General features: G+C 32.8%; 1 protein-coding gene and 1 long non-coding RNA gene across 7 annotated transcripts in view; one reads left to right on the top strand and one right to left on the bottom strand.

Annotated features, from left to right (window-relative positions):
* Window positions 1-7,349, top strand: part of LOC143666275 (uncharacterized) — a 144,531-nt gene extending 137,182 nt beyond the window's left edge. The window contains exon 4 of the long non-coding RNA XR_013167502.1: window positions 7,192-7,349. This is a non-coding gene — a long non-coding RNA (uncharacterized LOC143666275). The remainder of the gene's footprint in view (window positions 1-7,191) is intronic.
* ANAPC10 (anaphase promoting complex subunit 10) overlaps window positions 1-24,594 on the bottom strand; it is a 218,519-nt gene that overhangs the window by 134,609 nt on the left and 59,316 nt on the right. For all 6 annotated transcript variants that reach the window (XR_013167480.1, XR_013167479.1, XR_013167481.1 and 3 more), the window contains exon 4: window positions 23,853-23,973. Coding sequence is in view for 3 of the 6 variants with exons in the window: in XM_077139920.1 (XP_076996035.1) it covers window positions 23,853-23,973 (121 nt within the window). In the remaining 3 variants the exon portion in view is untranslated. The remainder of the gene's footprint in view (window positions 1-23,852; window positions 23,974-24,594) is intronic.

Genomic DNA, 24,594 nt, shown 5'->3' with positions numbered 1-24,594 from the left:
TTTATACACAAAGCACAGGGAACAAAAGAAGAAATACAACTAATTGTGATGTTGTGCTTTGAATTTTATAGCTTTTTTGTATATATGTTATTGTTCACAAAAAAAAAGGAAGGAAAAAAGTTGATTGTGATGACAAAAAAATGTATGTAATCCCTCTAGCCTCCTATATTCTGGAGCAGCTAGAAGGAAAAATATGAGAGGACTGTATGAAAGCCCATGACAAACTCTGGAATCTGTCCTGTAACCACCTGTTGAAGAGTGCTTTGAAAAGTATTGCTTTTTTATTTCTTTTTTTTGTATATATGTTATGCTATACAATTAAAAAAGTTAAAAATAAATAAATAAATATTCAAAACAAGGAAAGTCTAAAGCTAGCTTTAAAATTTACGTATCAGTAATTTATGAAACCAAAACTTCTACTGCCACCCAAAACAGAGTAACAAGACCTGATGTACCTCAAGACAGAAACAAAGAAAAAATAGGCAAACTACAGGAAACAACAGCTATGAAGCCCTAAGAAATCATTCAATTAAAGACAGTGATGTCCTAAAGTGTGTTAGAATTGCCTAACAAAGGCCACAAAGGCTTCTCCTATATTTTCTTCTAGAAATGTAAGCTTTTTAGGCTTTATATTTAGGCTTATGATCCCAACTGATGTGCTTTTTTTTTTTTTTTTTTTTTTTTTTTTAACATGGGCAGGCACTGGGAATTGAACCTGGGTCCTCCGGCATCGCAGGCAAGCATTCCTGCCTGCTGAGCCACTGTGGCCCGCCCTAATGTGCTTTTTATAGCAGTTTGAGATGTAGATCTAAATTCATTCCTAAATATGGAGCTCTAATAGTTACAGTACAATTTGTTGAGGATTATCCTTTCTCCACTGAGTTGCATTTTAATTTTGTTAAAAATAAATTTGCCATATATGTGAAAAAAAAGTACATATCATGGAAGTACACTGTTTGATGGTCTACCACTGTGTTATAAGTCACTGAAAAATAGATGGAGGAAGAGGAATCTAAGAAACTAAAAATCACCATGCAATACTGTTTATGCAAATCATTTAAGTACTAAGTAAATAACTGCTTATTTAGCACTTTAGTTGGAACACAAGGATACATGGGGACCCAACTACCTTTTTTTAAAAATGCTCAGTATAGCAATGAAGACTTGTTTAAAAAAAAAATTGAAAAAAAAAAGCTCAGTAGAGCAAATGTAGGTCACTTCAGAATAAGGTTGCCTTTAAAAGGGCAGTTAACAAACAAACTAAGGCAAGATCTATAAGAAGCAGGTGACAAGTCAAGATTCTCTTGATCCACAGAAACCTAAATATCTTACTGCAAGAATAACACAATTTAATGGAAGTAATGAATAAAAAGCAGAATTTTGATTGCAAGATAATCCTACATACACTTCAAGGTGTTATAGAACACCAAAGGAAACTGGGAAGAAAGGTAGTGGATAAAAGAGAAAGATCTTTTTTTAATTAATTTTTTAAAAATATATAACAAACACAAACATTCTTAGCATATGATCATTCCGTTCTACATATATAATCAGCAATTTACAATATCATCACAGTTGCATATTCATCACTATGATCATTTCTTAGAATATTCATATCAATTCAGAAAAAGAAATAAAAAGACAACAGAAAAAAGTTCATATATACCATACCCCTTACCCCTCCCTTTCATTGATCACTAGCATTTCAATCTACCAAATTTATTTTAACATTTGTTCCCCCTATTACTTATTTTTATTCCATATGTTTTACTCATCTGTTGATAAGGTAAATAAAAGGAGCATCAGACACAAGGTTTTCACAATTACACTGTCATATTGTGAAAGCTATTATCATTATACAATCATCTTCAAGAAACATGGCTACTGGAACACAGTAGCCATTTTAGGCAGTTCCCTCCAGCCTCTCCATTACATCTTAACTAGCAAGGTGATATCTATTTAATGCTTGATAATAACCTCCAGGATAACCTCTTGACTCTGTTTGGAATCTCTCAGCCATTGACACTTTATTTTGTCTCATTTCGCTCTTCCCCCTTTTGGTCAAGAAGGTTTTCTCAATCCCTTGATGCCGAGTCCCAGCTCATTATAGGATTTCTATCCCACATTGCCAGGAAGGTCCACACCCCAGGGTTTCATGTCCCACAGAGAGAGGGGAAGGGCAGTGAGTTTGCTTGTTGTGTTGGCTGGAGAGAGAGGCCACCTCTGAGTAACAAAAGAGGTTCTCTTGGGGGTGACTCTAAGGGCCTAACTTTAAGTAGGCTTGACCTATCCTTTGCGGGGTTAAGTTTCATATGAACAAACTTCAAGATTGGGGGCTCAGTACACTGCTTTGGTTGTCCCCACTGCTTGTGAGAATATCAAGAATTCTCCACTTGGGGAAGGTGAATTTTCCCCCTTTCTCAACATTCCTCCAAGGGGACTTTGCAAGTACTTTTTAACTCACTGTTCAAATCACTCTGGGATTTACTAGGGCATCACTCTGGACAAACCTACAAAATCTTATGCCCTACTCAAGGTTCCATGTACTTATGGTGTTCAAGCAAACTGTCCACATAAGTTACATTAGGAACTGCACTAGTCAAAATACAAATTTTGTACCAAATAAACATTTTTTGCTTTAGTCTCACACATAAGTTAAAATTTTAAAATATTAATTACCATCTATTTTCATCACCCTGCAGTATTGACATTCCTTCATTCTCCCTCAAGCAAAAACATTTTTAAATTTGTGCATTTAGGCACTATCATTATATACTCTAGGCATTCCTAGATTATACCATCTCAGTCTTTATTGTCTATCTTACTTTCTGATTTTATTTGTGCCCCCAGCCCTCCTCCCTCTATCATTCTCACATTCAGCTAGAGAAAGATTTTTTTTAATTAAGGTAGAATCAATTCAAGTTTTCTGGCTTTATGGTACTTCCCTTATGAGATAATAATAGTTAGCAACAAGTAAGTTTTTTGAGTTATTACTCTTTGCCAGGCATTGTAGTAAGAGTTTCACATGTATTGATTTATTTCAGTCTTGCAAACAACCCTATGAGATAGGTACTATTTTAGTCTTCATTTCATACATGAGAAATCTGAGGCACAGAAAGAACAATGTTCCAAGGTTCGTGGTTAGTAAGTGGCAGAATAGGAGTTAGAACCCAAGCAGCTGAATTCCAAAGCCTATGCTCTTTGATCTTTATCAACTCAAAGATACAAATGTATATTCAATAGATATATAATGCAAAAAATCTCAATTATATAAGATTATGTAGGAAACATAAATCTACATAATCGTTCTAAACATAGTGTTCTAAAGTATACTAGAATGCTAATGAAAAAAAACATTATCCAGTCTATAAAAAACATTATCAGCTTTTTTCCAGCCCATAAAAAATATTATCAGTTTCAAGGCACTGTTCCTTTCAGCTACTATTCATTAAACTGCTTCCATATGCCAGACACTTAACATATATTTATTTAAATAATCCCAATATCACATCCCTAATTTATAGCTGAGAACCTAGAGAAGTTCATAGAGAAGTCACACAGTTTGCCCAGGGTCATCTAGCCGGTAAAGGATGGAGCCAGGGTTTGAAAGGAAGTTTTCTGCCAAAACCTTAAATATCACAAAAGTAATAAATAGTCAAAGTATGTTGTGTAGAATAAAATAAGACAAGGATATATTTTCAGACAAGTATAAGCGAGTAAATATTGGCAATTCAAAAAGTAATAAAAACACTGGGAAGAAAAAAAAATCTAACTCAATTATATGAAAATCTCCACAATACTTCTTTAATATTAGTTACAGTGCATAAAGTAAAGAATGACAATGTTAATAGACAAAGTTCTTGCTATAAGCCTAGGGAGAGGTAAAGACCCAATAAACACCTCCAGTTACCTTAATAGTTAAAATGCAAACATCTCTAAGTATTCTCATTAATAGGTTTTCAAAACAGCTGAAGTACTCCCAAGACCACTTTGCTTGCCAGTTTGCTTGCAAGATCCAAAGTTTCCACTAACCCTCTAATTCATATATACAACAGATTTATAAAAGTATTTTAAAAATCCTCATAATTTACTTTCAAAATTGGTTAGCCAAATCCAGAACATCTGTATACAACAGTTAAGATGAAATTATAGAAAATGAATATTTTGGAGCAAAAAGTAATGAATATTGGAGAATTTTATTTTACATAAATTTTAAAAGAACCTACTAATTCACTCTACAATTTATGGCTTAGATATCATAAAGTCTGACTTCATCTTGGTGTAAATTACCAGCATGTTGAGAAAAATGTTAACTTGTTTCCTAAAACTGTAATCAGGGACAACTGAGTAGATAAACAAAGGCATTTTTCTCTTCTCTTCACAAGCCACACCAAACAGTCTAGAAGGGAAATGGCAGTATGCCAGGTTGCCCTGTGAGCAATTAGGCTTCATGGCAATCAGGACACTTGGTCGCCTTAGCCCTCAGAAAACTAAGATGTTAAGGATTTAGCACTTTTACTTCCCCTTCCAAAAAGCATATGCAAGATATATCTTGTTTAGATGATAATCCCTTCCATCTTCTGAACTGAAAGAAAGGTTCAGACAACTAATAAGTAAACAGAGGAGAACATATGAGGAATTAACAAACATCATTGCCTACTGGACTTATTAACTAAGTTTAATAACTGTTTCCAGACACACAATAATCTCATTCTAGTAATCAGAAGAAACAACAATTAAATGATACATTTATTATGAAATGTAAAAGTACATTTTTATTCATCAAGATTATGCCAAGCCAATCCCTTCTTATTCTAAATTAAAGTTAGTAATAGGAAAATTCAAAGGAAGACAAACCTGAAATTGCTTCCCTATTTAAAAATCAGTTAAAATAGGAAAAACCCAGTTTCAGCAAAGACATGTATATTTACTATTTTAATAGCTTCTCCATGGAAAGTTTCTAAAAAAAAGAAAAAATCTTCATAGACTCAGGTAAACATCATGAGAGACTCTGGACAATGACTTCAATTTTACCAAATTTACGTCTGATGCTCCCCATTATTTTTGGGATTTTTTATAAGCCTGTGAAAGGCTGACACTTTCAATACACTGGACTATTATTTTGCAAGTTTGCTGCCTGTGTCTAATACGATGCTCAACAGAATAACAGTAAAAATGAATGTGGTGAATAAGATTTTAAATGAATCAAACTAATATGAGGATCCATAAATATACTTTTAAATACATTCCTTGACTAGAGTAATTACGGAGGGTCACTTGAAAAGTCTGACTAACTCAAAATAATATTGTCATAGAGCCATCAGATATAAAAGTCTGAATTTGAAGTGAAATATGGAATATATTTATATTTTTATATGCAGCTAACCAAACTACACTTGATTTTATAAATGAAATACATTTTAAAGGGCAAACCTTCATATATACTTTTTAAAGATTGCATTATATCTCCCTTTTTAATACTTTATAATTCATTTAAAATTTTTTCATTATTGTTTAATACACAAACATTTTCTCTACTTATTTATGTGCAAATACAATCATGTATCATATCTATGACAACTGATCCTATAAAGAAACCCTCATAAACTTTAAAATATAAGTACCTTCCTGTAAGTTTGCACATATTTCAAAATAAAAAGTTAAAAAATATATATTTGAGGACCAACAAATGTTTCACTACACTCTGAAACACAGAGTCTTTATTCTAAGAGGAACTTTCAGTAAAAAAAATGATGTGTGAACAGCAGACACTGATGTTCACACAAGCATACTGCAGACAACCCAGCAGGCGGTTTTCTGTTTTTTTTGGATTATGCTCTGGAGGTGCTGGCACAATGGAATTTCAATACCATAATTGCTTATTTCTTTATGTATCTTTGAAATAACAGGTAAAGAAAAAAATAACTATAAAAATGACAAAATAAGATGTTTTTAATTCTTCTTTTCAAATGACGTAATTTATAACCATTACACAAACAGAGGAGAAGCACAAAAAGGGAAAAAAAAGAAATAAAGTAATGTTCCAAAGGTTCAGTTTACAAGGACCTCACACAAAGTTTTTTTTTTCTCTGCAACTCTTACTAGAAACAGTATTATTTGCTAGAAATGCACTAGCTGCCAAGAGCTATGTCCATCTAAAGCAAAATGCTTAAGATGGAAATACAGTGTTAATACAGAAAAAAGGGCAGGCTTCAGTATACAAATATCTGTAAAATCTACTGAAAAAAAAGAATGAAATGAAGTTTTTATTTTGATATGTCTTTTTGACTGAAAAATGATTGTATTAATTGACAAAATATTAAAATATATAGCACTATATTTAAACAATAAGAAGTAATCAAATTTCAAACTTTTAATTAAACCTTTTCTTGTAAGTTATTGGGAATTCAACACTAGTCTTGGTTCACATGATAGAACAATGAGAAAATTTTCCGAATGGTTGAACACTAACGCTGACAAGTGTGGAGAGCCAACTACAATACATTATATGGTAGCATAACCTGCCACCCACGTTGCTGAGAGAACAGCTTTCAAACACATGCACTGAGCTGTAAAACCACAAAATCCCTTATTACACATTGTCTTTCTTACTCTAGGTGAAGTATACCATCAATTCTTTCCATTATAAATCTTTTTTTGTCACTATTTTTGAAATTGAATTAACAATTTGACTGTTTTTTGACAATGTAAAAGACGTTTTCTTAAAAAAGAAAATAAAACAGGAAAACTATTACCCTCCTACAATATTACAATCAACACTGATTATTTGCTTCACAATTTCCCATAGCTTATTGGGGATCCGTATCACATAAAATGAATGTTAAGCTAATATTCTTTTTCTTTCCCTTTAAATATCAACCCTGATATTGGTTCACTAAGTCTTCCAAAGCATTTGAAAACATTTGCTTATGACTGACATATTGCTCTTTAATAAAATACAATCATTACCAAAAAAGAGAAAAACACTGTCAAAATTTGTTATGGAGTACTTCTCTCCCTCTCTCTCTTCTCTTCACCCCCTACACTAACTCGAAGTTATATATCATTATATCCTTGATTATTTTAGATTCAAAGAAATAATGGTGCCCCAAACTGCATGTGTCCTATATTTATAGAATATGTGATGAGACAAGACTGCAGGAGAGCAAACATGCTTCATCTTCATTACAGCACTGTGCTTGTCAAAGATGTGGTCTCACCTTTCAGAACACAGCTCACTGCAAGAACGACCAATTATCATATCTGTAAAAAGGGGCCTGAGATACAGAAGATGGATGAAAACACAAACCACTTAAAGATGCTACTTTTTCAGGTCTGGAGATTTAAGATGTTGGAAATAATTTCTAAAACTTTATGCACTTCTCTCTGATATTTTGCAGTATTAATATACCTCCAAAATTCTCCTTCCTATTCTTTACATTTCCCTCCTACAACTCCCACCCCGCAACTACCCATCTCCATTCCACAGTCTGCTAACTGAATCACAGCATTCCAGGACATAACAATTTTTTCTGGGGTTTTCAATTTGGCATGTTTTTGGCATAGTTAGTTTTATTTGAAAATGTTTCCATTATGCTGACAGGGTCAATTAGTCCTGTGAACTATTGGTCTTTCTACCCAATAGCTTCGGGGATTATTCAAGCGGGACCACTTATAACCTATGACTGAATACAGCCAATTAACCTCATAAACATGACAATATTGGCTCTCTAATAGGATTTCAAGTTTATCATAATAACATACTACAGCAAAGTCATTCCCCCCAAATTGGTGATAGATTTGATATTCTACATTTTCCCCAAATTGAACTGACATGTAAGTCATGATATATAAATTTTAATATATAAACTTTTGCACCTTTTAAAAAATAAACTATTATGCTAACATTTGCTTAGATGATTATGCAAGCAAATAAAGCAAATGAGAATCCTTTAAAATGCTATATGCAGTGTTCTTATCAAGATTTTTCCAAAAATCCAGAAAATATTGCTTCTCTCTCAGAAGCTGGTACAGAAACAAAATTGTATTTTACTTCAAGTATTTAAGAAATCCTTAGGCTGTGAAATATTATTTATTTTTAAAAACACAAACAAGAAAGAAAAATTGCATTAATTGTTTGCTAAGTGAAAAATAATATGAATAAGTACTTTGCAAACCCTACCTAATCATCTCAAGAATCCAATCGACAGACATTGTTATCCCTATTCTATGCATGAGGAAACTGAGTTTTTAGAGGGCTAAATATGTCCCCAAGTTCTAAATAGCTAGTAAATGGCAAAATGAGATTTGAAACCAGATCTATCTAGTACCCCAAACTGTGATCTTTCAATGTTACTCAGCCTACCTAAAAAATATGAAAAAATCCCTGAGTCATCTCCCATCATCATCTTGTAATAACTGGACCACAGAATACTACACCAAGCTCGAAAGCCAGCCTACAAAAAAATGATATCCAATTATCATTGTGCAAGAATAAGAAGAAAATGAATAAGTGTGTTTTGATATCCACATAGTTACATCAACTAAAATTTTATTAATGGTAAGATAGTACTCCAGTTTTTTTTCATATTACTTCTAATCCAAATGTACTCTCACATATATGAATGTCCATATATGTGCTTACATGCACATCACCCCCCTGAATAAAAACTCACTAATCAAAAATGTTACAACCCAATACTACTGGTTCATAAGGCAAAATTATTGTCCAATGTGCCAGGCCACAGAGAAGCAGAAAACTACTCTACTATCACAGATGTCAGATAGAGTATCAATTTCTTTGCAAGGGAGGATTTCAAAAGTAAGTTGAATTACTTTTTTACATAATAAATTTATTTTTTTGACTAACTGATCTAGTGAGCCAACTTTGTTGTTCTAGCAAACATATGTTCTAGCAAATAATGCATTAAGATTATCACTAACTGTTTTTGCTTTACCAATTTTCAGACAGAAGCAACTGTTCAATTGCCAGGCCAAACTGTCCTAAAAGCAAATGCCTGTTAACAAGAACATGCCCTGAGCATTACCAAAAATCAATTACTACTCCCAACTTCCTTACCATGGAGCTTTGGATTGGCTAGGGTGCCTCTCAGGGTTTCATTCACTACTTGATGGAAATATATGTAAAAATATTTATGCAATTAGGATAGTCATTGCTCTTTTGAAAACACTGGTTTGGCTAAACGTCATGACAGTTAAGATGTACATAAAGTTTTTTTAAAAATGCCTACTTATATCTCCCCTACTCTATTAAGTTATTTCTTACTATAAATATTGTACTAGTTTAGTAGAATACATCTGCAGAGAAAGTATAAGGGCTAAGAAGGAGAATTCAGAGTCATCAATATTATGAAGTCAGCTTTGCTTATTTTTCAAAAATAATTCAAATCAACATAAATCCCATAAGGACAAGACAGAGTATAGCATCAAAGGAAGTATCAGAATTAATAAATTATTACCTTAGAAAAGAAAGAGCTCATATTCTGACATAATGCATCAACATGTGATACAAAAGATTTTATGCTATTAACTAGATAATATCAGAAAGGTTAAAACTGTTAAACTGTTTTTTTCTATATGCTATAAAACATAGTACCATTGATTTTGTAATTTCAAAGGATTAAATGTATATATTTAATCAAGCACAAATGGAAATTTCATTAAAATAAGAAGCAGAAAAACTCGATAACCTGCATGGGATGTAAGCTTCATCTACTTTGGGATAGTTGATACTGAAATGCTAAATATCAGCATGAAAACGCATACACAAATCCACTTCATTCGTAGATCTGGCAGTAAGGAAGTGAATCCAAAACAACCACCTACTCTCTTTTACGAGAATGCACCCTGATAGAAATAAGACCAATTTACCTAACACTTTCCAACCCTGCACAGTCAATCTATAAGTAAAGTCAAAGCAAGCAGCCATAATAAAGCTAAAGGGGAAAAGAAGTATGTAAGGACATAAACGTACCCTGCTCAAAAACCTACTATATATTAAGTATATGATAGGTGTTTTTTCACAGCTTATCTCATTTAATCTTTACAAAAATTACTGTGCTCCTCATTTTTAGAAGAATAAAAGCTCAGAAAGGGCAGCATACATTGCTCTACATCACAAAACAAAGAAGTGATAGTACCAAGATTCCAACTCCAGTCTTTCAGACACCAAAACTCATGACAAAACCAGCATGTGGCAAGGACAAATTAGAAACATGTTCCTTCCTCTGGCTTAAGTCTCATCCTTCCGTCCCACTCTGAATACAATATTTAAAACTCAGATTACAGATTATGAAACAGTCTGGGTTTTTCCCCTTGTGAGCCAAGGTTAGAGAACTTTGCGTTCAGTGGAGAGTACAATATCACTCTGGGGGAATATCAGCAAGTTCAAATGACCTCAAACCCAGGTTAAATGGAGTTCAGTGAATCATGACAATTCCATGCTACTAATAATCTATCTTAGTCAATAGAAACTTTCAAATTTGAATTTCATAGTTGACTTAGACAATTCCCTTTTGTGGTAGTTTAGAGTTATGTATCCCAGAAAAACATGTTCCTAAACTCAATCCATTCCTGTGGGTGTGGACTTTTTTGAGGAAATTACTTCATATAAAGGTTAGCCCAGGGTGGGTCTTAATCCTATTAGGGAAGATGGAGCAGGGGGAGGCAGAATGGCAACAGGACCCCAGAAGAGCAGGGAGAGGCATGGAGAGGCCACCATATGCAATGCCATGTGACAGAGGGGCCCAGGACCAAGGATCCCAGCAACCAGTCCTAGTATGCCTTGCTGGCTTCTTCGGGAAGAAAGCATCACCTTGATGAGCGCTTGATATAGATTTCTCCTAGCCTCAAAACTGTGAGCCAAGAAATTCCCCATTGTTTAAGCCAACCCACTGCATGGTATTTGCTTTAGCAATGAGGAAACTAAAACACCTCTTAACACGGGACACTCTTCACACAAAAGAAATATTTTAAAGCCAGGAATACCTGTCACTGTCTTTCACTGACTTTCCTCAGAGATATAAAAACATTTTTTAATTGATCAGTCTAACATTTAACAACTAGATTTTACAAACTAGCTGAGAATAATTTTTACTTGATTTTTATCCTCCTAGAATCTTAAATGTGACATAGCTATCTAAATGCTAAAGTAGGAGAGTGAAGGCTGCAGACTTTCTTTTCATTTCTCAATCTGTTCCTATTTTCTAAAATGCCTTCCTTATTATACTTAACCTGAGCTGATCACCTTTGGACCATTATAGGAGACAATTTATGGGTTTTTTCAATTCACCAAGGTAAATTATATTTCTTTCAGTCATTCTCTAAGATCACATGCTTATATCAGAAAGTGGGGCTACTAGAGTAGAACTAATCTGTTTTGGGCCTTTTTCTTCAGCAAAGCTAAAACAGGTACTTTTCCACTATCTTTAAAATAAATATTGAGGGCCATCACAGATTTTAAAATCTGTACAAATATTAAATGAGCACCTTATATGCCAGGTACTTAGACACAAGAGTGATCCAGTCAGATGCTGTCCTTGTGAAAATGGAAGCTATCAGAGATTTGCAACAGCTGACAAAAATAATACCATAAAATGACAAAATAAATGGCTGAACAATAAGATTAACACAAAAAAATATATAGCATAAGGTCCTACATAATTGCTATTAAGTAGGCCACAAATTTGGCTCTAAGGTCCCTGGCAGTCAAAACAAAGTAGGTATCATTATTGGTTCTGACACTGTACAGAGGTTCTATTACAAGAGATCAGTTTCTAGAAGGCCATCATTAAGTCCCTTTAATTAACTGTCCAAATTTTTAACTACAGAAGCAACTGCTAATACCATCTAATGGTGGCTAGCAAAGTTGTCCTGCTTCTCCCTACCTTCCCAACAGATGGAGATTTTCTTATCTGAGTCCTTCATTTAAAGTTCTTAAGCATGGGAAATTCTGTGTGTGCAAGTGTGTGTGTGTGATAAAAATCAAACCGTTAAGAATCAAGAATCAAACTACTTTCCCTGAATTTATTTATTTATTTATTTTTATTTATTTATTTATTTATTTTTAACATGGGCAGGCACCAGGAATCGAACCTGGGTCCTCGGGCATGGCAGGCAAGCACTCTTACCTGTTGAGCCACCGTGGCCTTCCCATTTTCCCTGAATTTAGACATGAAGGAAATTTTTACTCACAATCTTATAAAAAGGCCACTTTGTGATATAGAATACATTCTCAACAATAGTTCTAACAGAATTACAATGGCAAATTTCATACAGATTTCTTAAGTACCTCAATATAAGTCTATGGATTAACCTTAAAGAAGATTCTATAAAAGCAGTTTTATAAACTACTACAGCCAAAGTATAATATTTATAATATACCTAAGGAACATACAGTTCTTTGAAGCAGTTCTCAATTTTAAAAAAAAAAGATAGCAAATAAAAAAAAATAGGAAATGTAAGAATAGTTTGAAGATTTAATAATAAGACTGTTGGCATTATAGTCATTTCTTAAACAGGTTTTGTGTGTAATGCCTTTGCTGTAATCCATAAAACAGGAAAATAAAGCTTTGAGATTAAGTTCTGAGGTTTTGGCAATTAGATCTAAACTGAGTATTATTCTCTAGGGACAATAAAAACAGATGTAGTATTTTTAAAAAGTGCTATTCATTTTTCTCATAAAGCTCAAAGATACTGCAATTAGAGAACTAGGTCAAAGGTCACATAGTAATTATTATGTATGGTTGCTATAAAAAGAGACACTTAATGTAAACAACATATATCGACTGGCCAGATTTACTACTATTAAGCGAAATGAAAGAGCTAATATAGGACCTTGAAGGATGTTGTACTCTGCCTGAAAAAAACTTAATTTACTCTACAGGCACTATCCACTTTTAAATCATCACAGAACAGTTTACTGAATCTGAATATTTAAGTTAATTTATACAAAGTTGAAATTCAGTAAATTAGGGAATTAGAGTTAAAAAAAAAAAACACTATTTAATCCAACATTCAACAAAGGTGGAATCCACACAGTTTTCAAAGTAGCTTTCTAAATATATTCTTCTTTAAATATCAATAGATATAAAATATTTAGATACATAGAAAAACTATTTAAATAAAATAGATATACAACCCAGGGCAACATATAAGATTCTACACAAGTTCCATGCACTATAGTAACTTTCCAGAAATCTACAACCTTCTGATGGGCTCCTGGACTAGATACAGTCCTAAAACCTTGAGGGCCCAGCCTCTCCAGAACAGCAGCTAGTTCTATCTCCCTACCCCATATTATTAACAGCCCCTTCCAACATGAAAAAGTTTGAATGGCTATAGACCAAAAACCCCTAAAGGGAGGGATAAAAAGATCAAAGGTGATGGTAGAGTTATACAGAGAAGATAGGATTTAACAAATGAATATGATTACTGAATCATTAAATTGATATTTCTTTTAGTCTCCAGTATCTTAGAGCAGCTAGAAGTAAAAACCTAAAATTCTGGAATTGTAACCCATGTGAAACTCTGAAATCTGTTCTACAACTAATTGTGGTGCTGTGCTTTGAAGTTTATTGCTTTTTGTACATATGTTATTTTTCATTAAAAAAAGTCAATTTTGTGATGATAAAAAAACATTTATTCCTTTAGCCTCCTATATTCTGGAGCAGCTAAAAGTAAAAATCTGAGAGGATTGTATGGTAGCCCATGACAACCTCTGGGATCTGTCCTGTAACTACTTGCTGAAGAGTGTTTTGAAAACTACTGCTTTTTTTGTTTCTTTGCATTGTATATATGTTATATTATACAATTATAAAAAGTTTAAGAAATGAAAAAATTAGATATACAAATACAATGTACAAAATAGTATTTTACTAACTACTGGCTATATGTTTCTGTTCTGATTAATTCTATTGATTTTTATTATAAAGTCGGAGGTGTTTTCTCACAGAAAAAAAATATTGGAATACTCATTTATTTTGAAATCTCAGGGAAGAAGTAGAAAAAACAGAAGCTGCCTGGGTATTATAATTATTATTTCCATACGAACTCAACATATGCCAGACAAGCCCTAAGAAAACTTTTAAGGCTGAGGGGCGGGAGGAGATGAAGGGTATTTTATATATTTTTAATATGAAGAGTATCCTACTATGTGGCAATTTTGTTTATTTGGTGCCAAAGAATGGAAATGTATGGAACATGTAAGACCCAGAGTTCAAGAATTTAAACACTTCATTATAAAAAGCACTTTTTTGGGGGGGTAGGGTGGGGTGCATGGTCCGAGAATGGGACCCAGGTCTCCCGCATGAAAGGCGAGCATTCTACCATGGAACCACCCAAGCACCCTATCAAAAGCAACTCATATGAAATTTATACTGCTACTTAGGAAACATGTTCATTTGCATCAAGACTAAACAAAAATATTTTATGTTAAATAAGGATTATGTTAGATAGCTAAGTTGTCATCTGAACAACTTTCCTATTAATTATCTCAGAGTTATAGATTTAGATTTTATTTTCTCATCAGAAGCACCTTGAGGGTCTCCTCTGTCTAGCATTTCTATCCTATTTAATTAGGCACCAGAGATCCAGACTAACTATGGACCATTTAATTAGCTAATTGGCATTTTTAAACTAAGTACAAAATAGATCATTCATTTTTTAAATGGTGTGGTAAAATAGCTTGGCTATTGTTTTTGTTTTTCATCCACCAACTATAATTTAGGATGTAAGAGCAAAAAAACCAAATACTTCCAATTCCTTGTCTGATGAATTTTCTTAATTCCCTTAGGAAGGAGAACTGGCCACTAAAATTATCATTTGGCTTATATTCCCAGTTTCTGCTCCAATACTTCCACTCCGTTATTCTGAGACCTGGAGAGTCATTAATTATTCATTTGCCACATGTGAAACAGGAGACTGAGAGAAAATGAAGATCCTGAATGGGGTCATCTCAATTAAGATATACTCTGAAAATATAATATGCTGAAACTAATGTTCTAATCAGTAGTTGCCAGGAATAAAGATTTGGGAAAAAGTAGGAGAGAAAAGAGAAGGCTTACTAAACGTTTATAGTTCAGGGTCCCAGGAAAAAGTGAACAACTAAGTCTCAGAGAAATCAGTAAAAGGAGACTGGGGGTACCATCCACTTACTACACTGTTTTTCTCTCTCCTGGTTATCTGTCTCTGTCCTTACATATGCTCTATATATTCTATACCATACTACCTCCTCCTATAGCTTATCCTTTGTGCTCTTCCAACTTTAAAAGTTCCGTTTGCACATGGTCCATCACCTTACCCTCTCCATATTACTACCTCTGTGCTTCAAGTCCTGCTGTGAAGTTGCTTCTGTTTCTTGTGGATCAAATTTCTGAGCGAGAATCTGATTTGCCTAGCTAATCTTTTTGAAGCAAACTACACAAGTATGGGTCACTAATAAGCCTATGTACTAGCTACTGGTGTACTTTTTTAATTAAACACCTACCGTTTCAGACACTGGTCTAGCTTCTCAGCTAGATGCCATCTCCTGTCCTGGTCAGCTGGCCATGCTAGCTCAGTAGGTTTTCCTTACATAATTGGGGTTGACGATCTGTATCTCTAAAAACACGTCATCATGTTCACTTTTAAAAGTAAAGTGCATAAAATTTTACCACTGGAGAAACCCCCAATACTACATCAAGCATTAGAGACACCCAAGTCAGTAGGCCAAGCCTTGTTCTTGAGGCTTGCTCTTATGAAGCTTATGTAGGTAGCAGAGAAGCTTAATCTATTTATGCATAAGAGTTACTTTCAGAGAACCCCTTCTGTTGCTCAGATGTGGCCTCTCTCTCTCTCTCTAGCCCAACTCTGCAAGTGAAATCATTACTCTCCCTCCTACATGGGACATGACATCCAGGGATGAAAATCTCCCTGGAGGTACAGGAGATGACTCCCAGGGATGAGCCCAGCTCTGGCACCATGGGATTAACAATACCATCCTGACCAAAAGAGGGGAAAGAAGTGTAACAAATATGGTATCAGTGGCTGAGAGAATTCAAATAGATTTGAGAGGCTACTCTGGAGGTCACTCTTATGCAAGCGTCAGTTAGACATTGCTACCTATCATAACTTGCCAAACCCCAACCAAAATCAATCCAGTTAATCCTAAAGAATACCTAGGGCATTATATAAGATTCTGCAGAGGTTCAATGCATTATAATAACTTTCCAGAAACCTACAACCTCCAGATGGAACCCTGGACCAGGTAAGTCCTAAAATGCAGAGAGGCTAGCCTCTCCAGAACATCAACTAGTTCCATCCCCCTATATCATGTTATAGACATTCCTTTCCACATGAAAAAGTTAGAATGGGCATAGCCCAAATACCCCTAAAGAGTGAGAGAAAGATCAAAGGTGACGGTGGAGTCATATATAGAAGCTAGGGTTTAACAAATGAGTGTGAGCACTGAATCATTATACTGATATTTTTTTAGTCTCCAGTACTATGGAGCAGCTAGAAGTAAAAAACTAAAGTTGTGGAACTGTAACCCGTACCAAACTCTGAAATCTGTTCTATAACTTATTGTTGCGATGTACTTTGAAATTTATTGTTTTTTTTATACATGTTATTTTTCACAAAAAAAAGAGAAAAAACAAGAAGGGGAGTACAACAGAGAAGAAAGGATTTAACAAATGAGTATGACTACTGAATCATTATACTGATATTTCTATTGGTCTCCAGTGTCTTGGAGCACTTAGAAGAAAAAACAAAAAATCTGGAACTGTTAACCCATACCAACTTTAAAATGTGTTGTATAACTACTTGCTAAAATGTACACGGAAATTTATTGTTTTGTATATATGTTATATTTCACAATTTAAAAAGTTAAAAAAAAAGTAAAGTGCATATTTCCATCATATTATATCTTGCCATTAAGTTAAATAAAGGGTTGCTTTGTTTTGTTTATATTTTTGCTTTGACCTTTACTACTGCCACTCTGCCTAACAGAAATGGTATAGTTCTTCTGTAATGGCTGTGAAACTTCATGTGAAAAAAGGACCAAAGCACAGTACTCTTGAAAGAAACCTCATCTTCAAAGTTAGTTTAAGCATACAATAGCAATACACAATTTCCAGTTTCAAGACATTATTAAACAAAACAAAATTCCTCCTTAGAATCCTCTTACATGCAACAGATACTATGGTAGGAAAAGTTAGAATTCCTACATTAAAATAAATGTAGAAACTATTTCTCCAAAGAGTGAATAGGTTAATTTGAGAACTGCTTTTATGTAGAATTGTAGTAGGTAAATTAATTATTAAAACATGAAACATAGGCTTATGAAGGAAATTTTTCAGTCCCTATCTGTCAGTCTTGATCTCCTCTCTCGGCTTTTTGGACATCATCTTCTGATTTTCTTCTCATCTCTCTAGCATTTCCTCTCCTTCTTCAATGGATAATCTTTTTCTAACCTGTACTTGGACAGTGGTATTTCAATGGTTCCATCCCTGGACCCCTTCTTTCCTATTATATACTTCTCTTTTGCTTTAATTCGCACCCTGAGTGAATTAAAGCCCACAATTAAGCTTCTACTTCCACACTGATGATTCTCAAATCTACATCTCTAACTTAGGCTTCTTTCCTCAGCTTAGATCAATACATGTGACCATCCACTGAAAATCTCTCCATATGAACAGATACAAGAAATCAGTAACCAAAATCTCATTATCAACACCCTCCCTCCACTCCCCCACGAAATGTCCTTAACTCTATATTTCCTTTCTAGATAATGGCAACATCTGACCAATTGCCCAAACCTGAGAATTCTAGATGTCTCCTTCTATTTACTTGAACCCTACACTCAATCCCCAATTCACTCCAGTGAGTCTTTTTTATTTTATTTCATATATATCCCTCCCTCTTGAACTCAGCTGCCATAGTCATAATTTTCACCTGGATGACCTTCACATTGTTCTAGCTATCAGCATCCCCAAGATTAAATTCTACCACTATCTCCTAGAAAAGTGACAGTAAACACAATCTGAATTTTGCCTACATGTTTTCACTATAACAATTATATATTTATTTTCCTACAAGAACATTAACACCTATGTAAAGGACTATGCTACTATCACAGTAAATGTGCTGAAGGAATCACTTTAAGATTCTGCCATTATGCCATGCCATCATATTTCTATACCTTTACGTATGCTGTACCCCTGCTGAGAATGACTTTCAACTGATTCTCCAACTGAGTTGGCTTTATATGTATCCTTAAAATTCAGTTGAACCATCAGCTCTTTTAGAGAATAAAATTTTAGCCTTTGCTTCTAATACTGCAAATTTTAAATATTGCTCCCATACTCCCATGGGTATTTACTAGACTATATTGTAATTGTTGATTCAATTGCCTGTCTCCTACACCAAACTATGAAGTCTTCAAGGGCAAAAAATGTGATTTTCTTTGCTATATTCCCTAATTATTAGGTATTCTACCTAATACACTGCCTGTGTTTTGTAGACCCTCAATAAATATTTCCTGAATAAAGCATGAATCTGTCTTGTATGTGAATACAAGATTACATTTCTTAAATTACTTTACCTAAGTTTGCGTTCACACACAAAAAAAAAGACAAAAGAATGTTTCTCTTTTAAAAATATATATGATACTCTATCCTCAACGCCATTTTGGAAATAGGCAATGTGTATAATCATGAATAAAAATTGTTTTAAATTGCATACATTATTTTTGGAGAAGGGATAAGAAAGGATAACTTTTCTAGACTAAAAATTATGCATATCACAACAAAATATTCTACACTGACCTCAAAGATACCTTAAAGTTAGTTATAAAAACTAATTTAAAAGTACTTTATGAAGGTATATTAAAGAGGCTGGAGGGAAGTGCCTGAAAATGTAGATCTGTGTTCCAGTAGCCATGTTTCTTGAAGATGATTGTATAATGATTTAGCTTTCGCAGTGTGACTGTGTGATTGTGAAAACCTTGTGTCTGAGGCTCCTTTTATCTACGGTATGGACAGATGAGTAAAACATACAGATTAAAAATAAATAAATAACAGGGGGAACAAATGTTAAAATAAATTTAGTAGATTGAAATGCCAGTGATCAATGAAAAGGAGTGGTAAGGGGTATAGAAAAACAAATAGGGGAAACAAAGGCTAAAATATACTGGGTAGATGAAAATATTAGCAGTCAATGATAGGGAAGGGTAAGGGGTATGGTATGTATGAGTTTTTTCTTTTTCTGAACTGATGTAAATGTTCTAAGAAATGATCATGGTGATGATATTGTGAGTTTTTTATTATATACCAAGAATGGAATGATCATACAGTAAGAATGTTCGTGTCTATAATGTTATTATGTTTTAAAAAATTTAAAAGAAAAATGTTTTAAACCAACTAAATTCAATCAAAACTATTTTCTCTGATTCAATAGAGACTACCTATTCAACTAAGATTCAATAAGACTATCTGTCTTATCAAACTAATTTATGTTTGATGATTCTGCCTGAATCATTCTACTTTATATGAGGTTGTTTAAAATAGAGCGTTCACAAGAAAGCAAGTATAAGTGAGATCAATGGATAGAGTTAGAGTCTTTGTCTGAATTTTCTTTTCTATCACACACATTAATGGAACTCAAATTATAACGGCAAATATTATTTTAACAAAAGAACTGGCTTCTTAACCACTTTCTGTCAAAGTACCATAACCACTTCTGCCAAAGTACCATATATAGACTCACATAGCTGCTACTGATTTAAGACACAAGATAGAGAGCCAAAAGTTTCGCCCACATGGAAGAAAAAGAATATATCACTATACCTCTCTTAAGAGACTACTAGTTTCAAGTCTCCTCTTAAAAAAAATCAAACACATACAATAACAGGTTTATTATCTGAAGAAAAAAACAAGGTATAAAATTCATTTAAATGTTCAATCTTTGCTTTATCAATATTTTATCCTTTCCTGGCCACAAATTTTAGAAGCCACCTGCCAGTAATGAGCCAAAGGGTAACTTACACATAAGCTTGAAAATAACTGATTTAACATTAACAGGTTGTTTTTCATGTAACAATATAGAAATAATCCTGAAAGCTGTCACAATATATCTAATAAATCACTTTAGTAGTGCATATTTAAGTTCAAAAAGTTCTACAATCTACAATAGCCTTTAAAATGAGAAATAACTAGTAGGCAAACTGAAAAGAAGTTTAAGTGTTCTTGGACTTTAGTGAGAAATGTTTTCTAAAATGTTAAAATGGCCATATCTAAGACATGGTTCCTCACTCAACTATTAAAGGGCAACATTAAACTAAAACATAATGCTAAAATACAAAGGATTTAAAAATTAAAGAATGATATTTTTATTTGAAAACTTTTCTTGAATAACATGACTTTCTACAAAGAAGTAACCCACTTGAGATGAAATACTACAAAAAGATGATACAAAGACTTCAAAATGGCTAGAGTCTCACTTCTATATATAAACAGTCGCTTGCATAGAAGCATTAAATTGCAAACATAAAATATTCTTAAGTTGTTAGTTTTCAATTTGTATAGGATGGATAAATTTGAAAACAAGAAAGTAGAACGAGCAGCATAAATTCAACTTTTATATCAAAAATATTCTACTTGGCCAAACCCAGTTTTAGTATTTTGTAACTATTAAGCTAAAAATCCAATCTTCACTTCCTTTAAGTCCCTTCTCAGGTGTATAAGCTAAAATATGCATTATAGAATATTAAAAGAAGGGCCTGATCTCTTTGCAGGGATTTTAACAAAAAAAAATTTTTCAACAAGTTAACAAATATCTAAAAATATTATCATGTTTTATATAACTGAAGTAAAGGAAAACGTGATATAAAAAGAATAATTTCTGTTAATAAATAGCCACTAGTTTTTCTTATTTTGAACTAAAATTTTTAAGAACTTACTACTTCAAATCAATATTCAAATTACAGGAAAAAAAGTTTTAAAGGACTTCAAATAAAGAGATCCATACTTCCTAGTAAAAAGGAAAATCCTCTTGAGGGGTGGGCAAGCATATATGGAAAAATATAAAAAGATTTGGCTGGATCTTTCACTCAGTTAAATCAATCCTAATAACTAATGAAATGATGGCTCTAAAAACTGCACAACAGTTCACATTACTTTAATCATTTGTCTTAGTATCTGAGTTAGAAGAAGAAAAGATTAAAATAGTAACTTAGACCTTATAGTAATGTAGAAAAATTAAATCATTACACGCGTCATCTTTCCTTAACAAAGTGTCATCAGATTCTTATTTCCTTAACTTACAAAAGAAGGAAAAAGGGTAATCACATATAAAGATGTATAACCGTAAAATAAGGAATCCTTTATGTCATGGGCTATAAAAGGCTAGACATTAATATCTAAAAGCAACATCTCCAAATTATGGTTCCTTAGTGAGAAATGTAGAAGAAAGGCAGCATTTTCATTCAGTTTTTCAGTAAACTAACTTACATTGTCACCTGGTAATATTCAGTATTACTGGTCTCATGAGGCTATATGGTCAATAGGCAGAAATTTAAATTTTATATAAAATTTTATATAATATATATATAAATACACTTAGACAAAAATTAAGGGACTACTTAAAACATGGCTAATGTTTCAACATTTAAATGATGTGAAAGGAGCGAAGACTAGATTGAAAGTACTCCACACTGTACACATATTTAAAGTTGCTCCCATTAACCTTTTTCAAAGTCCTTATTTAATAAGAATGTTAATAAAATTTACAACAGAAAACAAAATATATCTTTAATAAATAAATCTAGAAATCATATATGAAGATGCACATTTTCAAGACACATCACAGAGATTTGAATATACTCTAGGAAAAGCTTCTACAACTAAGACTCCTTGAAGTCTTGAACTGATTAAAACTAGAACGAGAGTAACAATTAAAGGACAACAGTGACATCTAGTGGATATTTCAAATATAGACTATATATCTTAAATAAAAATATTTTATTTCTACCTGCCTGAGGATTTATATGGCAAATCTTTTGTTATATACCAAAACAAAAGGACTCTCTCTCTCTAAAAAGCTTCTCAACATGAGTGATGCAATCATTTGCTAAACAGAAAATTCTTAACAATTAAGATGTAAGGAGTAAATATCTCAAATCTTTAGAGCACTAAACACTGAAAAAATGTATAAGATATGTGACTAAAAGAAGGGCTAGCAAAAGTCTAATATGATTATTATGAGAAAAAGAACTTAAAATATTCTGAATGAAAAAGCACTGGGGTGAATGGTTCTAGAAACTTAAGAAGTTAAAGACTGATTTACTGATGAATTTATTCAAGTGTGGGAACTACATATTAGCAAGAATGGTCTGCCTGACAAACTTTTAAACTAAAAGAATATCTCACTGACAATTATTCAAAACTGAAATCAGCCCTCAAAAAAAAGTTATAGTATCATTCTTTAAAAGCAAAGAAAGATAATTGTCTGGAACGAGATCAGGTAATCTTATTTCAACAGAGGGATGGACTCAACCAGTGACACGTTATAATGCCTTTCTCATTAAAGAACAAAATGAACAACGTTTTTAACTATTTTTACATGTCATATAACAACAAGTCTCACAAGAGAAGAACATTACAATTGAAGAGAAGACAGTGAAAATATATATGATTTTTATTTATTACTAACTCAAGTAAGACATAATTATAGAAATATGGCCTTAATATAAACGCTAAGTCAAATAAGAGTCCAGGCCACAAATTAGCTGGAGGTCTTGCAAAGATAACAAGAACCACTCAATTTTAAAAATTTTAATGATAATTTGAGCTCAATGATTTTTCAACAAGAAAAAATGCTAAGGGCCAGAAATTCACAGGTATATGGTTCAAAGTCAACAAAAATATCTCTAAAATATAAATATTTTGTGACTAATAAAATTCAGGTCATGAAAGCACTACCCCAATAGCCTTAAAAAACTATACACAGGATAAATAAATTGTGGTATATTCAAGCAATGGAATACAACTGAGGAAGAAAAAGGAATGAAGTACTGTGATACAGGCAACAATATGAAAAAATCCCTCCAAAATTATGTTGACTAAAAGAAGCCTTACATAAAAGCATTCATTCTCTATGATTCAATTTATATGACATTCTAGAAGAGACAAAACTATTTATGATAATAAACAAATAAATAAAATCAGAACAATTGTTACCTCTTAGGGTAGAACAGAGATGGAGACTGCCTGGGAAGGGGCATGAAGGAATTTGGGGGGGAAAAGTCCTATTTCTTAATAGGAGTTTAGAGTCAATGGGCAAGTGCACTTGTCAAATTCACAAATAGTATACTTAGGATTTGTGAAAAATTGTAGATTAATTTTATCTTGAAAAACAAACATCAACCAAACACTGACAACTCTATCACATGCTGAAGTGTGGGTGAAGTGTGTACAAATGTCTGCAACTTATTTTTCAAATGCATTAAAAAGAGACAGGTTAATGGAAGAATAGATAGACAGATTGTAATAAAGTACATATAGCAAAGCATTAACCATCATATAATCTATGCAGTGAGTGTTCTGGGATTCACTGTACAATTCATTCAACTTTTCTGTATGTCTCAAAATTTCAATAATAAAATATTGGACAAAAATAAAGACAACATTCAGAATTCAAAAAGGAATAAAAATTATACCTACATGTGCTTTCTTAAATATAAAGAATTTTCCTTTTATATATTAATATTTTAATCTGCCTGATCAAATACTAGCTGTAACTATCTTCTAAATAATGAGTTAAAGGATGACATATTTTTTAAAATCTGAAAGACATACCCGAATTTCTTGAAGGTTGTGAAAATTATTTCCCACTCTGACTGAGATTTTGCTTGGAGTATAACTTTCATCAGATTTATAGTCTGCGTAAATACACAGTGTCTTCACTGTTGTTTTTCTCCTAAAAAAATTAAGTTTTTTTAAAATGCCATTTATCTCAAAGAAAGATCATTTCCAAAGCATCTTAGCTTCTGATTTTAAAAATCATAGATTGCTAAAATGAGTATTTTAATCAATGATTTTCATTTATTTTAATTTCAACAATGATGCAAATGAAGAAAATGTAAAAATATAGATACAGATGTAAGAATATTTTACTATCATCCAGAACATGGCCAAGAACTGGATGTGAGCAAAAAAGGAACAGTTCAGCTAAAACAAGTACCTTAGAGTATAAACAAACACTAAGGATTTCAGCCTTCCTTGTTTTTATTTTAGCAAAGACATCATTCTAACAAGTTTTGTTTTCTTTAGCTATTAATTCCTCAATGTCCTATACTAATACCTGAAAATAACTGAAAAATTGAGTCTAGCAGAGAAAAACATTTTTTAAAATAGAAAGCATGATTACTTAATGTAAGAACTCAAATTGTTCTTGTTTTTAAATCATATATATTTAAAGGAAGTAAGCAAAGAACACATAACAGAAAATTAATCTCAGAAAAAACGTAGTAGCCATGAAACACCTGAAAAGATGTTCATTCTCTAACAACCAAGGAAATGAAAATTTTAAAAAACATAT

Source organism: Tamandua tetradactyla, chromosome 22 (assembly GCF_023851605.1).
Source record: "Tamandua tetradactyla isolate mTamTet1 chromosome 22, mTamTet1.pri, whole genome shotgun sequence".
NCBI lineage: Eukaryota > Metazoa > Chordata > Mammalia > Pilosa > Myrmecophagidae > Tamandua > Tamandua tetradactyla.
The sequence above is the reverse complement of the archived record's forward strand: the minus strand, read 5'-3'. Positions and strand labels throughout refer to the sequence as shown.